Genomic DNA, 14374 nt, shown 5'->3' with positions numbered 1-14374 from the left:
AACGAGTATTCATACAATATTGGGCTGAAATTTTATCGGGATGTACTTAAGCCCAAGGGCTCCTTCGGACCTTCCATGGGCCGTGGCGGCCCAGTCCACGTTTACTAAGAGCAAGCATAAAAATCAACACTGAAAAATATTGAAAAATAACAAGCACCAACTGCTCAAGCAAAGCAATGTGGAGTGATAAATAGAAGTGATAAATTACAGGGAATATACATTATGATGCACTTTTTACAGATATACAAATATGATTCCTTCATGGAACTTTGGGGTGTCCAAAACTGCCAGCTTGCAAAAGATTAAACTAATGTAATGAAACAAACTACCTTAAATTTACATACAACCAAGGGATGATAACTGTTTTAGTCCAAAAAACAGATTATCATCATATTTGAGTCGAAGGGAACATGCAAAAACCCGAGCTAGTTCGAAGCAACGCTGAGTTTTCAACTAGGAGCAGCAATTTCCATTGTCTCCAACATGCTTTTGCTTCAAAATCTGGTTCTTCACATTTACGGGCGTAGATCCTTTCTCCAGCAAGCTCGGTACGTCCAGTATCTGTAGAAAAATAAACGTGCAGGAACGTAAGGCAATGAGATGATGGAACGTTTTCGATTTGATAAGTGAAAAAAACCTTAAGCGTGAGGTCTTTGAAACATTGCTTCACATTTGCTTGAGTCTTGGCGCTGCACTCGAAAAACAAACACTCGTGCTCTTGTGCAAGAGCCATCCCCTCTTCCATGGTAACAGCCCTCTCGTTTTCCTGAAAACAGCCATCCATCAATAGGACGTTTAGAAAGGCACGATACACAGCATAAACAGATGTGTACGTAACTTACCCTATCAACTTTGTTGCCAACTAGTATCTTGATACAATCAGGATCGGTGCAGCAACGCTCTAACTCCTTGACCCAAGTCTTCGATAGCCTTGTAAAGGTCTCTCTTCTTGTTACATCATAGACTGCAGAGGAATGCAGAGTTTATTCGAAATTCTTCACTATCATAAGAGAAAGAAGGCACCAACAACCAAACTAGAGTGCCGTACCAAGGATGAAACCATGTGCTCCTCGGTAGTATGAACTAATTAATGACCCAAACTTTTCCTGCCCGGCTGCATTGCAATAATGTAATCATACGCTTATGCATGAGTTCTTAACATATGACAAGTTAAAAAAAATAAAAATAGAAATAAAAACAGAATACACGGTTGCCATTGAACCAGGGGAAGTATGAAAACGACTTCAATCAATGAGCTCTTTAATCTAATTCCATATCCTTTTTTGGTGTACCTAACAAATGCATTCGTAATTAATGTTTCGAGTCTGGCTTCTCAATCACAAGTTCATCATAGAAATGAAGTGTTTTCTACAAAGTTTGGCACACTGGTCCCATTAACATAGGAGTTAAAATTATGAAATCCATTCTAAATCTCTGACAAAATTCAGTGTCACATTAGTCATTATATGAAGTTAAATGGTCATAAAAATGACCAACACTTTCAACTAAATTACCAGACCCTATAGAAAAGACACTTCAACCACAAAGCTGAATTCTCACCCAACATAAACCTATTAAATCCCAATTTCCCATTCATCCTTATTATCTGAGCAAAGAACATCAATCCTTGTTAATTACAGTAATATGCCAAAACTGAAAAAAATTACTTGAAGGGTTCTACAAAACCATCTCCATTCTGATTGACTGATTGTACTAATTCAAATCAAAATTTAGTCACAAAAAAAAACATTACCCCAACATTAAGGTTTTTATAATTCACAGTTATAATGAAGGAGGAGTTATACCTGTATCCCAAATTGTAAGTTTCAGTCTTTTTCCAGCAGTAGTTAGCAGCTTTATCTTGAAATCTACTCCTGAAAATTTAACCACAACAATCATCTACTCTAAATCAAACTAAAGAAGCAAAAACAATCACCCAAACTCAAATAAAATTTCTCTACCGCCTTAATGATCAAGTTTAAGGCCATAAAACCATACCAAAAGTAAAACATCCCATCTTCAACAGCCTCCAAAAAACTTCAAAAGTCACAAATTCAGACAAAATTTCTATCATGCCAATACATATCACAAATATCTTTCATTGAGTAATGCAAGAACCAAAATTTATCATCAAAAACTAAGACATCCATCTTCCACAGCCTTCAAAAAACTTCATAAAGTCACAAAGTTAGACAAAATTTCTATCGTGTCAATACATATCACAAAGATTCCTCATTGAGCATTTCAAGAACCAAACTTTATCATCAAAAATGACCACAACACAAATCACACACGCTCAGAACATTCAAGAATCATCAAACATAAAAAGAATAAGATTGTCTAACCTACATAATAAAACACTATTAATTCAAACAAAATCACACACACACATACTGATGATTCCGCGAATTTTTGATGATGATAAATGCTCGTAAAAATAAATTACGACACAGAGAATTTTACGTGGTTCGATTTACTGAGGTAAATCTACGTCCACGGGGAGAGATGGGGGCAGGTTTGTATTGCTTGAGCTGCGAATTACAACTTACAACACAGACTTGCTATATGATTATTTCTCTAGAGAGATTCTAACCTCCTCTATCAGATCTAAGTTCTATTTATATAATGAACTCAGATCATGGCTTGCATCACCACCCCAAGTCGTGGATGTCGTGTAGGTTATGGCCTAAGATCGTGGGTGAAGCGTAGGTCATGGCCTACGATCGTGGCCTGAACTGACATCACGTGGTAGTGGGTGTGTTGGACATCCTGTATGGGTCCACTAACTCCTTGTTCGGTCGAATACTGAGACCGAACTGCTTTGGTTGCCGATCTGAGAGTAGAGCTTGATGCCGACCTGAGAGCAGAGCTTGATTGGTTGGCTTTTACCGAGCTGTAGGCTGAGGCCGAACTCTTTGGTAATGCCGAACTCCTCCGAACTCTTTGGTAATGCCGAACTCATACTCTTCCTTGGGCTTTGGGCTTGTTTAGTTCGTACCCCATCACTACCCCCCCCCGAAAGACGAAGTGAATCACTTCGGCGAAGCGAGTCACTTCGGCATTCTGGATAAAGGTACGGGGGAGGCTGACGTCAGGGGACGTGCCTTGCATGTGACTGCATTAAATGCGACAGTAAAATCCGGCCGTTGAATCCTGAAAAGGTGGGATTCGAAACGGTGCGACGATTTTGAAATCTTCGCCGATTCTGATAAATATGCTCTTTCTTCCTCATTTGAACACCTTTGCTGTTGCGTCTTCTATACTCTCTCTTTCTCGAGAAATTTTCTTCCGCTTTCAAGAGCTTCTTCAGACTTTCTTCACTTTCAAAAAGTAAGAAAAATGTCTTCTTCTTCTTCTTCGGTGTCGGGTAGCGGTAGGAAAGGGGATAAGGGGTCTTCTAGCCGGAAAGAATCCGGGGAGAAGACCGTAGAGTATTTTCACAGTATCTTGAGTAAGGATACTGTGATATCCCTTCACGAGAAATATTTTTTACCTGGGGGGAAGGCGGTGGTTCCCGACGATGATCATAGGGCTAACGACCCGCCGGAGGGTTATGCCACCGTTTACGAAGCCTGCTTAGAATGCGGGCTTCGTTTTCCTCTTCCCCCACCTTTTGTAGAGCTTCTTGATTTTTTTCAACTCCCTTTAGGTCAGGTGACTCCGAACTCTTGGAGGCACTTATCGGCTTTTGCTGCCGAACTGCGTAGGCTAGATAAGGATCTGTCTCTGAGGGCAATCCTTAATTTTTTCCAGTTTAAAAGGAAGGGATCTTGGTTTTACTTGATCCCCTTACAGCCTTTTAGGGCCTTCTGCAAAACCAAGTGGCCGAAATGGCAAAACCGTTTCTTTTTTTATAATAGGACTTCGGCTCCGGGCTTTCCTTGGAGAAGGCCGAAGTCCGTGATTCCCCATCCTCGGTTAGAACCGTTGGCCGAGCTCGAGGGCGAGCTCAATAAGATTCCTATGATTAGGAAACAGTATTCGGAAACTGAGCTCGTCAAGGGCGACCTCGTGTTCAATATCTCGTCTTCGGACGAAGAGGCCGAGGGTGAGGATTTCTCTTTATCTTTATGCTCTACTGCTTTAACGAAGAAAACTAACCTTGTTTTCTTGCTTTTTGGCAGTGTTCATGCTGAATAAGGCTATCCGAAAGTCCTCCGAGCTTGAGGAGCCGGAGAAAGAGAAGGCTACCAGCTCGGCGCCTGATGCCGAGAAGAATCCGAAGAGGCAAAAGACCTCTTCAGGTCCAAAGAAGCCGGAGTCGACTTCGGCAAGCAAGAAGGGGAAGACCCAGAAGCCCCCAAGGGCGCCAGAGAAAGACGTGGTCTTGGCGCCTCCTTCGGAGCATATCTGTGAGCCATTTTTATGGCCCACGGACTTCGCCGAGGTGAATTGTCTCCTTGATTCTTTGGCTTGGCTTCTGTCCTGTATTTTTGGTGCCCTCTGTTGACTTTTTTCCTTATCCATTTTCAGAGGAACGATATGCTCTCCAAGCTCGTCGCAGTCGAACTCTCCAAGGCGTCCCACGACTATGCTGAGATGCAGAGGAAATTGGCGGCTGCTTGTCACCGGGCCGAGCAGGCTGAGGCGAACTTTGAGAAAGCCAGAGCTGCTAGGATTTCGGCCCAGGATGAAGCTCAGTTTGCCAAAAACCAGCTCGTCATCCAGCGAGAGCAGGCGAAGCGGAGCGATGCTGCTGCCGTGGTTTCCCAAGGGGAGGCTCTCCGTGTTTACACGGAGAAACTCTTTTTGAGCAGCCAGTTCTCGGCCTTTGTCGGTAGCCTGGTAAGGCTAATTGCCGATAAGGGCGAGCAGGGGGCCGACGTCGTGCTGCCTCTGTACAGCCGAGAGATAGCAGCTCGGCTTCAGAATCTGCCGCTCCTTGAGGAGCTCGCTTCATCTTCGGTCCTGCTTTCTGCAGACCGAGTCCGGAGTTGTCGAGCTGATCGGGACGAGAACCTGGAGGCTATCTTTGCCTCCGTGGGACCCGTTTCACCCGCTTCGACTTACAACGGAGAGGGTGAGGCCGAGCCGCTGGAGCGGGAGGCCGAAGTCGATCAGGCCGGGCATCCGGAGAAGGAGGCCGATCAGGAGGCGGAGGCGAGGCCGGCAGGAGGCGAGGCCGAGGCTGAGGTAGCCCAGGAGAAGGAAGCTGTACCAGACCGAGGAGCCGGAGACGAAGCAGGCGGAGTATGATTTCGTCTCCCTTCTCTTAGTCTAGTTTCTTCCTTGTAAAATGGCCTTGAAGCCCTAGTGTAAAAAATTTTCCTTGTGAATGAAAAATTCTCTACATTTGTCTTCGTATAGCTTTTCGTACTCGCCTTTATTCCTGTTGTATTTTACTATCTGCTCGGTATAGCTGCCGAACTAATATAGCTGCTTTGTACCCAAGGAGATGGAGATACTTCACTGGAAACGGCTGTACTCTTCGGCTTTGGACGAAGCTGAGAGAAGAGCTATAGCCGATCAGACGAAGAATGACGAGCTTCTGGCTCGTTTAGTGAAGCTGGAGGCCGATATCAAGGACTTAGAGTCCGATAAGAAAGATCTGGAGGCCGAGCTGAATACGGCCATTGCTGAGAGGACTGCGTATGAGGATTACATCCGTGTGCGCGGGGGAATGACCATATCAGATGTTCAGAGTCGAGTTGACGAACTGTGGGAGGAATATAATGTACTCCGGAGGAACAATGCGCTGGAGAGCTCGGCTTGCCAACAAGTCGTGACATCATTGCGGCGCTGGGCTTCTCGGTACAACATTGTTCTTTCTCGGCGCCCCTCCATAGAAAGATTCCTTCGGCATATCGCGCCAACAGATGCTCGCACTCCAGATCAAACCTCTGGTTCCCTTGTTCAAAATCCTACTCCCAGCCAACAACGAACTCCGGAACAGCCGGAAACGTCAAGACGAGAACGGGCTCAGGAGCAACCGGAATCGTCAAGACAGGGACGGACTGAAATTCGCCGAGGAGTTGTGACTATGAGCGAGCAAGATCAGCAGATGCTTATTGCAGAGACTCTTCATCGCCGAGGTGTTAGGACTTCTCGAGCTCGGGGAAGAGGCGTTGGGTCGAGGATAGCATCTCGTCGACCTGCTTATTCTTCATCTGCTCGGAACAACCGAAATCGGCTTCCAGAGGATTTTGCAGATAGGTGGCTTAACTTCAGCAACCCTGGACAGTAGAATAGTCCTTTGTAATAGCGTAACGCCATTTTGTAGGGTAGCGGAGTTGTGTGCCGAACAAGATTTGAAAATGAAATTTTGTTTTTGTTTTCGCTTCTAACACTGTGTATTTACAGCTTAGCGAAAAAATTTCATCGTACTTGTCCTCGGTCTTATGAAGTAAACTTCTTTGACCGGACTTGTCTTTGGTCTGATGAAATAAACATCTTTGACCGGACTCGTCTTTGGTCTGATGAAATAAACATCTTTGACCGGACTCGTCTTTGGTCTGATGAAATAAACATCTTTGACCGGACTCGTCTTTGGTCTGATGAAATAAACATCTTTGACCGGACTCGTCTTTGGTCTGATGAAATAAACATCTTTGACCGGACTCGTCTTTGGTCTGATGAAATAAACATCTTTGACCGGACTCGTCTTTGGTCTGATGAAATAAACATCTTTGACCGGACTCGTCTTTGTGTTCTAATTTGGCGATTTTCGTCGCCGGGATCGAACTTTCCCTTGTCCTAATTCGGCGAGTTTTATCGCGTGGATCGGACTTTCCCAGTTAACCGAAGTGGTCTTATGCAGTAAACCTCTTTGACTAGACATGGTCGTCCTCGGTCTTATGAGGTAAACTGCTTTGACCGAACTTGGTCGTCCTAATTCGGCGAGTTTTATCGCGTGGATTGGACTTTCCCTTGTCCTAATTCAGGCAAGTTTTATCGCGAGAATCGGACTTTTGTTGCAGTTCGTTTCAGACGAAGTGCTTGATTCTTAAGCAGAATTGTGGTCTTGTATCCTCTTTAGAAGCTTTGACACACAATCGTGGGCTTGTTGCAGCTCGTTTCAGACGAACTGCTTGTTTAAGCTGAATTGTGGTCTTGTATCCTCTTTAGAAGCTTTGACACACAATCGTGGGCTTGTTGCAGCTCGTTTCAGACGAACTGCTTGTTTAAGCTGAATTGTGGTCTTGTATCCTCTTTAGAAGCTTTGACGCACAATCGTGGGCTTGTTGCAGCTCGTTTCAGACGAACTGCTTGTTTAAGCTGAATTGTGGTCTTGTATCCTCTTTAGAAGCTTTGACGCACAATCGTGGGCTTGTTGCAGCTCGTTTCAGACGAACTGCTTGTTTAAGCTGAATTGTGGTCTTGTATCCTCTTTAGAAGCTTTGACGCACAATCGTTGGCTTGTATGTTCTAAAAAGGGGATCAGCCTTTGAAGAACGAGATACCTCAGTTTTATTTGTAAGAGACGACACTCACATAGACAGACACAACGCACGTAGAGACAAGAACAAGTAAAAAACAAAGAAAACACATAAGACTGACTGACCGGACTGTCTCTTACAAATGGAACTTCTTGAGGTTGGAAACGTACCATGTTCGGGGTACTTGTGCTCCTGACACGAGTCAATTTGTAAGACCCTTTGCCGAGGACTTCTGACACCCGATATGGAACTTCCCATGTGGGTTCGAGTTCGCCCAGCTTTTCTGCTCGGCTTACTTCGTTGTTTCTCAAGATGAGATCTCCCACTTGAAATTGCAGCTTTTTCACCCTTTGGTTATAATACCGGGCTACTTGCTCCTTGTACTTGGCTGCTTTTATGCAGGCCAATTCTCTTCTTTCTTCGGCCAGATGTAGTTCGGCTCTTAGTCCGTCACCATTCATTTCTGAGGAGAAATTGAGTTCGGGGACTGGATATGCCGATCTCAACCGGAATCACGGCTTCAGTGCCGTACACCATCGAGTTCGGCTCCGGTGTGACTTCGGTCACTTCGCCGGCCTCTGATTCCGGCTGCTGTGATTGCTATGCTGGATGGTGCCGAACTGATTGCTCGGCACTTTTAAGCGCAATCTGCGAACACACTTGCTCTTTTTCGATCACCTCGGATGACCGCTATCTCTCCTTTAGTGGAGAAGGTGTTCGGCGAGGATGCCTCTGATCGCTATGACCGGGCTTCTTTTTGTCTTCTCTGGATGAGCTGTCTAAAGACCGTTTTCGACGGTCTGCCTCATCGGCACGAGAAAACTTGTCCGCAATGTCCCACATCTCTTGAGCTGTTTGCGGACCGCACTCCACGAGCTTTCTGTAGAGAGCTCCGGGCAGGATTCCATTTTGGAATGCCGAAATGACAAGTAGATCATTGAGATTATCTACTTGTAGGCATTCCTTGTGGAATCTCGTCATAAAATCGCTGATCTTTTCGTCGCGACCTTGACGTATAGAAAGCAGCTGAGCCGAAGTGATCCGGGCTTCCGCTTTCTGAAAGAACCTCCTGTGGAAAGCATCCATTAGATCTCGGTAGGATCTAATGCTGCCTTGGGGGAGGCTATCGAACCACCTTCTTGCGTTCCCGATAAGCAGCTCGGGAAACAGCTTGCACATGTGGACCTCGTTGAGACCCTGGTTCGCCATGTTATATTGATAGCGTCCCAAGAAATCATGAGGATCCACGAGTCCGTCATAGGTCATCGACGGAGTTCGGTAGTTCTGTGGTAGGGAAGTTCGGGTAATATCGTCCGAGAACGGAGTCCTCAATGCTCCGTACATGGCGAACCCGACATTTCTTCGGTATGGAGGAGATGGAGTTCTCCTGTGATTCCGGTACCGAGGATTCTTTCTTCTGGAAGACATGATACTACTGCGGTAGTGACTGTCTCGTATGGAGGGAGAGGGAGAATCCGCCGTTTTTGTCCCCGGCTGCTTTTGGCTTTTTTGCAGGAAGGTTAAGAATTCCTCCTGCTTTTCAGCCAAAAACAGCTTGACAGCCTCGTTCAAATCGGGCTGCTGGGAAGACTCGGTGTGACGGCTTTTGGAGCGGCTTGTTCCTCCGCCATGAGATCGGGTGGTAGATTTATCCCTAGGCCGTTTTCCAGACCTATGGGATGGATTGGCTTCCTCCTGGTTCTCCCGGGCAGGAATGCGGGTACTCTGCGATCTGGTATGCATTTTTTGGGTGGAAAAAATGGATCAAAAATTCGCTTTATCACAAATTTTGTTCTCTGGTTCCCACAGACGGCGCCAGTGATGATTCCGCGAATTTTTGATGATGATAAATGCTCGTAAAAATAAATTACGACACAGAGAATTTTACGTGGTTCGATTTACTGAGGTAAATCTACGTCCACGGGGAGAGATGGGGGCAGGTTTGTATTGCTTGAGCTGCGAATTACAACTTACAACACAGACTTGCTATATGATTATTTCTCTAGAGAGATTCTAACCTCCTCTATCAGATCTAAGTTCTATTTATATAATGAACTCAGATCATGGCTTGCATCACCACCCCAAGTCGTGGATGTCGTGTAGGTTATGGCCTAAGATCGTGGGTGAAGCGTAGGTCATGGCCTACGATCGTGGCCTGAACTGACATCACGTGGTAGTGGGTGTGTTGGACATCCTGTATGGGTCCACTAACTCCTTGTTCGGTCGAATACTGAGACCGAACTGCTTTGGTTGCCGATCTGAGAGTAGAGCTTGATGCCGACCTGAGAGCAGAGCTTGATTGGTTGGCTTTTACCGAGCTGTAGGCTGAGGCCGAACTCTTTGGTAATGCCGAACTCCTCCGAACTCTTTGGTAATGCCGAACTCATACTCTTCCTTGGGCTTTGGGCTTGTTTAGTTCGTACCCCATCACATACCAATAGTAGGAGAAAGATCATGAGGAAACTGCTGAAAATTGGAGATGAAACTGAGCAAAAGGCTGCTCTTTCCAACACCAGAGTCCCCAATCAACAGAACCTTGAAAGAGTAATCATAGTTGACGCCGCAGCTACTCTTTTTTGATCCCATTATTCATATATCCTCTCATCCAATCACATCACCGTCCCAGCAGCCAAAAAAATCGTTCAAACCAAGAAAAGGAGAATTGCCAAATTATCAGACAAGGTTGTTGCGAGGGGGTTAAGGTTCTTGCATCATAGCCACTTAGTACAAATGTCTCGTTTTCATAGAGACGGCTGTACATTTGATTGTACACGCGCCGGCACCATGAGAGATCCCTGTGGGTACCCACTTCGCGTCGAGTCAATGTCATTTTTCGCGGTATTTTATTTTTTTGGGATTTTGTTTTTTTGGGGGAAAAAAGTTTGAATCTTGAAAGAGGGCTTCCGTTTGTGAGCGGAATTTGAGCTTGCGTGTAATTAAAAATGTAATCTTGATTTGTTGGTAACCTAATTATTCAAAATGATAACCAATTGCGCAACTCCGAAGATTTCTCGTGTTATTTTCCAAAGAATGTTAGTATTTTATAGAATTATTTAATATTTCCGTGTCACGTAAAATTCTTGTTATATTATATTGTTGGTTTTCTTCACATTAAATTATCTTTCAATTTTATACTAAGTGAATTCTAGAATTATTTTCCATTTATTTAATTTAAGTGAAGTGGATTATTTTTCCGAAAACTTTCTTAATGGTTTTTATCCCAGGAATAGATGGTCTATTTTTATTTAATTAAGAGAGCGGTTAAGAATAATGGTAATGACCAGTAGTACTAGTATTTGAAATTATTGATTGGAAGATTAAAATCATAGCAGTTGAAGTATTTGGTGCAACCGTGCAAGCGTTAAATAAAAAACACTACAGTACTACTTATGACAGAGAAATATAGATTGTGCATTAAAAAAACCCGTACTTAAGATATTAATACTGGGAGTCGTAAATTATTATTATTATTATTATTATTATATACTTTTCTATATTATCGCTTCCAAATAAAAGTCTCATAAAAAGATAAGCATGCATTGGTTTTTCTTTTTATTTATTGCTATGAGTAAAAAAATGTAGCACTGAAAATAAAGAAGAATTCGTATAATGAGTTGGGCTTTGAAGGTAGGAATCCCCTATAACAGAAACCTAATATAAGCCCAACTTAATTAATATTTAGCCCATCAAGCAGTCATTGGCCTGTCCCACAAAAATTATGATTATTTAATTAAGTGATTTTCATTACACACGGTTATTCAGATATAAATATCATTACCCTAAGTTCCATTGTTTAGGCATCAAATATTCACACCAAATCATGGTATATTGGTAGAAATTGTAGATACTTGTTACTCTTATGAATTTGATCGTGATTAACAAATCTTAATGAAAATCGACTAATACGCCGAAAATATCCTCTTTCTATAGCATGTTAAAGCAAGAGTTGTTTATTTTTCAAATCAAAATTGTTACTAATTCTGTCTCTTAAAAATAGAAAATATTTTCATTTTAATTTGTTCTTTAAAAATAAAAACTTTCTAAACTTTTTAAATGTGGATTCCACAATCCACTAACACTACTTCCAATAATTTTTCTCGTTCCTTTTTTTTACTTTACTCATTTTTCTCTTCATTTATTACTTTACCAATTCTTTTCTTTTACTTTACCAATTATGTATTAAAATATGTGTCATTTCAATTATTTTTATTTTTTTTCAAATACGAAATTAGTATATAATAAGTATAACTAACTATATACGTTAAACAATCAAGAATCCAATCAAGTATAGTGTACGTATTTGCCATAATTGATTGAATCATCAACCTCTCCCATAATGCGAACTACTATTAAAATAAAGTTATGCTGCGGATTTTTTTTAGCTTGGTGTGTGCCTATAAAAAGTTACGATATTGTTCTTTGTCAAAAAAAAAGGAAAAGAATTGTTTTTCTTCTATAATCACTAAAATCTTGCATGCGTAGCAAGAAAATTCTTTGGATCTAAAAACAGATGTGACGTGGTATTGAACTATTGATAGCAAAAAAGCGTGCATATCAATTTTTTATTCTCCAGTAGAAAATGCAATTGCACCGACCTTGTATTACCTCTCCCAGAAGGAAAGGCAACCCAATGAATTCAGAAATATAAATTCATTATAACATTAAAATATTACTACTACTATGTGTCATATTAAGAGTGATAAATGAATAATACTCTATAGTCTATACTCGTAGTAGTAGGATAAAGTGAGAGTAACAACTTTTCAAACTGAACTTGGAATATTAAAGTAAGGCGGCCGTACGCCACAGTAGTATTTGACTAGTTCTTCACACGTGAGATTCACTCGTGCACGGGTTTAAAGATCTAACAAGATTACTTTACTGTTATCCTCCAATTTTCAAAATTTATAAAATTGAGATATCAGTCGCATACATTTATATATATATATATGGAATAAAAAATAAGTGTATGATATTGAGGAGAGGTTTCTTAGGAGCATCCATAGCGGAGCTCGATGGGACGGACGAACGCGTTGTCCGTCGCTGCGCTCTCGTTGCTGGCACGGCGCTGCTCAATGCATCGAGCTCGGCCGTGCCACTGAGCAGGCGACGTAGTGCGTTTCTATTTGCCAACGGATTATCCGTTAGATTTTTTTTAATTGAAAATAATATAAAAATATTTATTTTTTTAGATTCTCAAAAAATATAGCCGTTTCATTGCCGTTTTTTTAAACTTTTTTATTTTTTATAATTTTTTAAATCCCAAAATCATCTATAAATACACACATTCATCATCCATTTTTCACATCAAATTATCTCTCATTCATATTTTTTCATACAACTCATCTACGTCTTCCTCTCTCACTCAAACTCTCTCTAAAAAATTCAAAAATGGATTTCACTGATATCATTGCGGAAGCGGAGCGCGAAGAACAAGAATACTATGAACAATATCGTGCCGCCTATGAAGCCTATGTCGCCGCCACTACCCCCGCCACTCCTCCTCGACCAACTAGATCAATTCGCCGCTACATCACTCGTGACCGGGAGGGAGCCAACTAAAGGCTCGTTGCCGACTATTTTTCCGACCAACCGCGGTTTCTGGAAGATTACTTTCGGCGCCGTTTTCGCATATTAAAACGGTTGTTTATGCGTATTGTCGACAAATTGTCCGTCCGTGTTTAATACTTTCAATCACGTAGAGACGCAACCGGTCAGCAAAGTCTCTCGGCGTTGCATAAGTGTATTTGTGCCATCCGACAACTTGCTACTGGGCAAACAGCTGACCTATTCGATGAGTATTTGCATGTGGGTGAGTCAACTGAAATCCTATGCCTCAAAAATTTTTGCGACGGCGTTCGTTCTGCGTTCGGTGATGAATTCCTTTGGGCACCCACCACCGAAGATTGTCAACGATTGCTTCATCTTCATGAAACAGTCAAAGGTTTTCCCGGTATGCTTGGCAGCATTGACTGCATGCATTGGAAGTGGAAGAATTGCACAACGCTTATCCTTGAAGCGGTCGCCGACTACCGCCTATGGATTTGGCATGTATATTTCGGTGTTTCTGGATCCAACAACGCCTTGAACATGCTTTATTCTTCGCCACTCTTCAATGATGTTTTGAATGGTGTAGCACTAGCAATCGACTTCACCGTCAACAGAAATGCATACCACATGGGTTAATATCTCGCCGATGATATCTACCCAAGGTGGTCGACTTTCGTGAAGACGTTCAGCAATCCGCAAGACCCGAGACGAGTTCTTTTTACGCAGCGTCAAGAGTCTGCTAGGAAAGACGTCGAAAGAGCTTTTGGGGTCCTTCAAGCCCGATTCAATATTGTGAAGTCCCCGTCTCGACCGTGGTACGTTAAGAATATCAAGGACATCATGTACACGTGTATTATCTTGCACAGCATGATTATAGCTGACGAATGACCGAGGATGGCTAACTTTTACGACGAGAATGAAGTCGGAAGCTCAACCGCGAGGTCTCCCCCACGCGAGGTGTGCATACGACGGTGGACGAGATGATCGAAATAAGACACACAATGCGCGATACTAGAACCCACATTGAGCTACAAGAAGACTGAAGACCTAATCAAACACATTTGAGCGAAATTCAGCCACGAGTAGTGGGTTTTTTTAATTTTATGAATTTAATTATGTAATTTTAAATTTTTAGGATTTTAATTATGTAAATTTTTTTTGGTAATTTGTATTAGTATTCCGGTTATTTTAAATGCATTTTAATATTGTGGAAATGTTTTTATTTAAATTGAATAATAAAATGGTAGGACCTTCGAGCATGTCCTTGTATAAGAGCATGAATATGGGTGTTGTGCTCTTAGAAAGAGCAAGGAGTAAAAAATTAATAAAAGTAGGTCCGGGCCCACATTCATGCTCTTGCCAAAGAATACGACGTGTATGCTCCATTGGATGGGCAATGAATTGTAAGAATATCGACGTGTATGCTCCATTGGATGGGCAATGAATTG

At 42.4% G+C, this 14374-nt stretch overlaps 1 protein-coding gene across 1 annotated transcript; it reads right to left on the bottom strand.

Annotated features, from left to right (window-relative positions):
• Nucleotides 1–179: 179 nt before the first annotated feature.
• LOC121751180 (ras-related protein RABC2a-like) lies at nucleotides 180–9962 on the bottom strand. The gene is made up of 6 exons (XM_042145896.1): nucleotides 9812–9962; nucleotides 1806–1874; nucleotides 1049–1114; nucleotides 843–964; nucleotides 638–766; nucleotides 180–561 (listed from the first exon to the last, which is right to left on the bottom strand). The coding sequence occupies exons 1-6, from the start codon at nucleotides 9960–9962 to the stop codon at nucleotides 454–456; spliced, it is 645 nt and encodes a 214-aa protein (XP_042001830.1). The 3' UTR covers nucleotides 180–453.
• Nucleotides 9963–14374: the final 4412 nt, after the last annotated feature.

Source organism: Salvia splendens, chromosome 10 (genome assembly GCF_004379255.2).
Source record: "Salvia splendens isolate huo1 chromosome 10, SspV2, whole genome shotgun sequence".
In the NCBI taxonomy this organism is placed as follows: domain Eukaryota; kingdom Viridiplantae; phylum Streptophyta; class Magnoliopsida; order Lamiales; family Lamiaceae; genus Salvia; species Salvia splendens.
The sequence above is the reverse complement of the archived record's forward strand: the minus strand, read 5'-3'. Positions and strand labels throughout refer to the sequence as shown.

What these genes read in the sequence shown, in the direction of transcription:
- LOC121751180 (XM_042145896.1), bottom strand. Translation starts at nt 9,962, where the DNA reads ATGGGATCAAAAAAGAGTAGCTGCGGCGTCAACTATGATTACTCTTTC. An exon ending in ACTTACAATTTGGGATACAG is followed by an intron (nt 1,115 to 1,805) that starts GTATAACTCCTC and finishes ATTGCAATGCAG; the next exon opens with CCGGGCAGGAAAAGTTTGGG. An exon ending in TCAAAGACCTCACGCTTAAG is followed by an intron (nt 562 to 637) that starts GTTTTTTTCACT and finishes ATTTTTCTACAG; the next exon opens with ATACTGGACGTACCGAGCTT.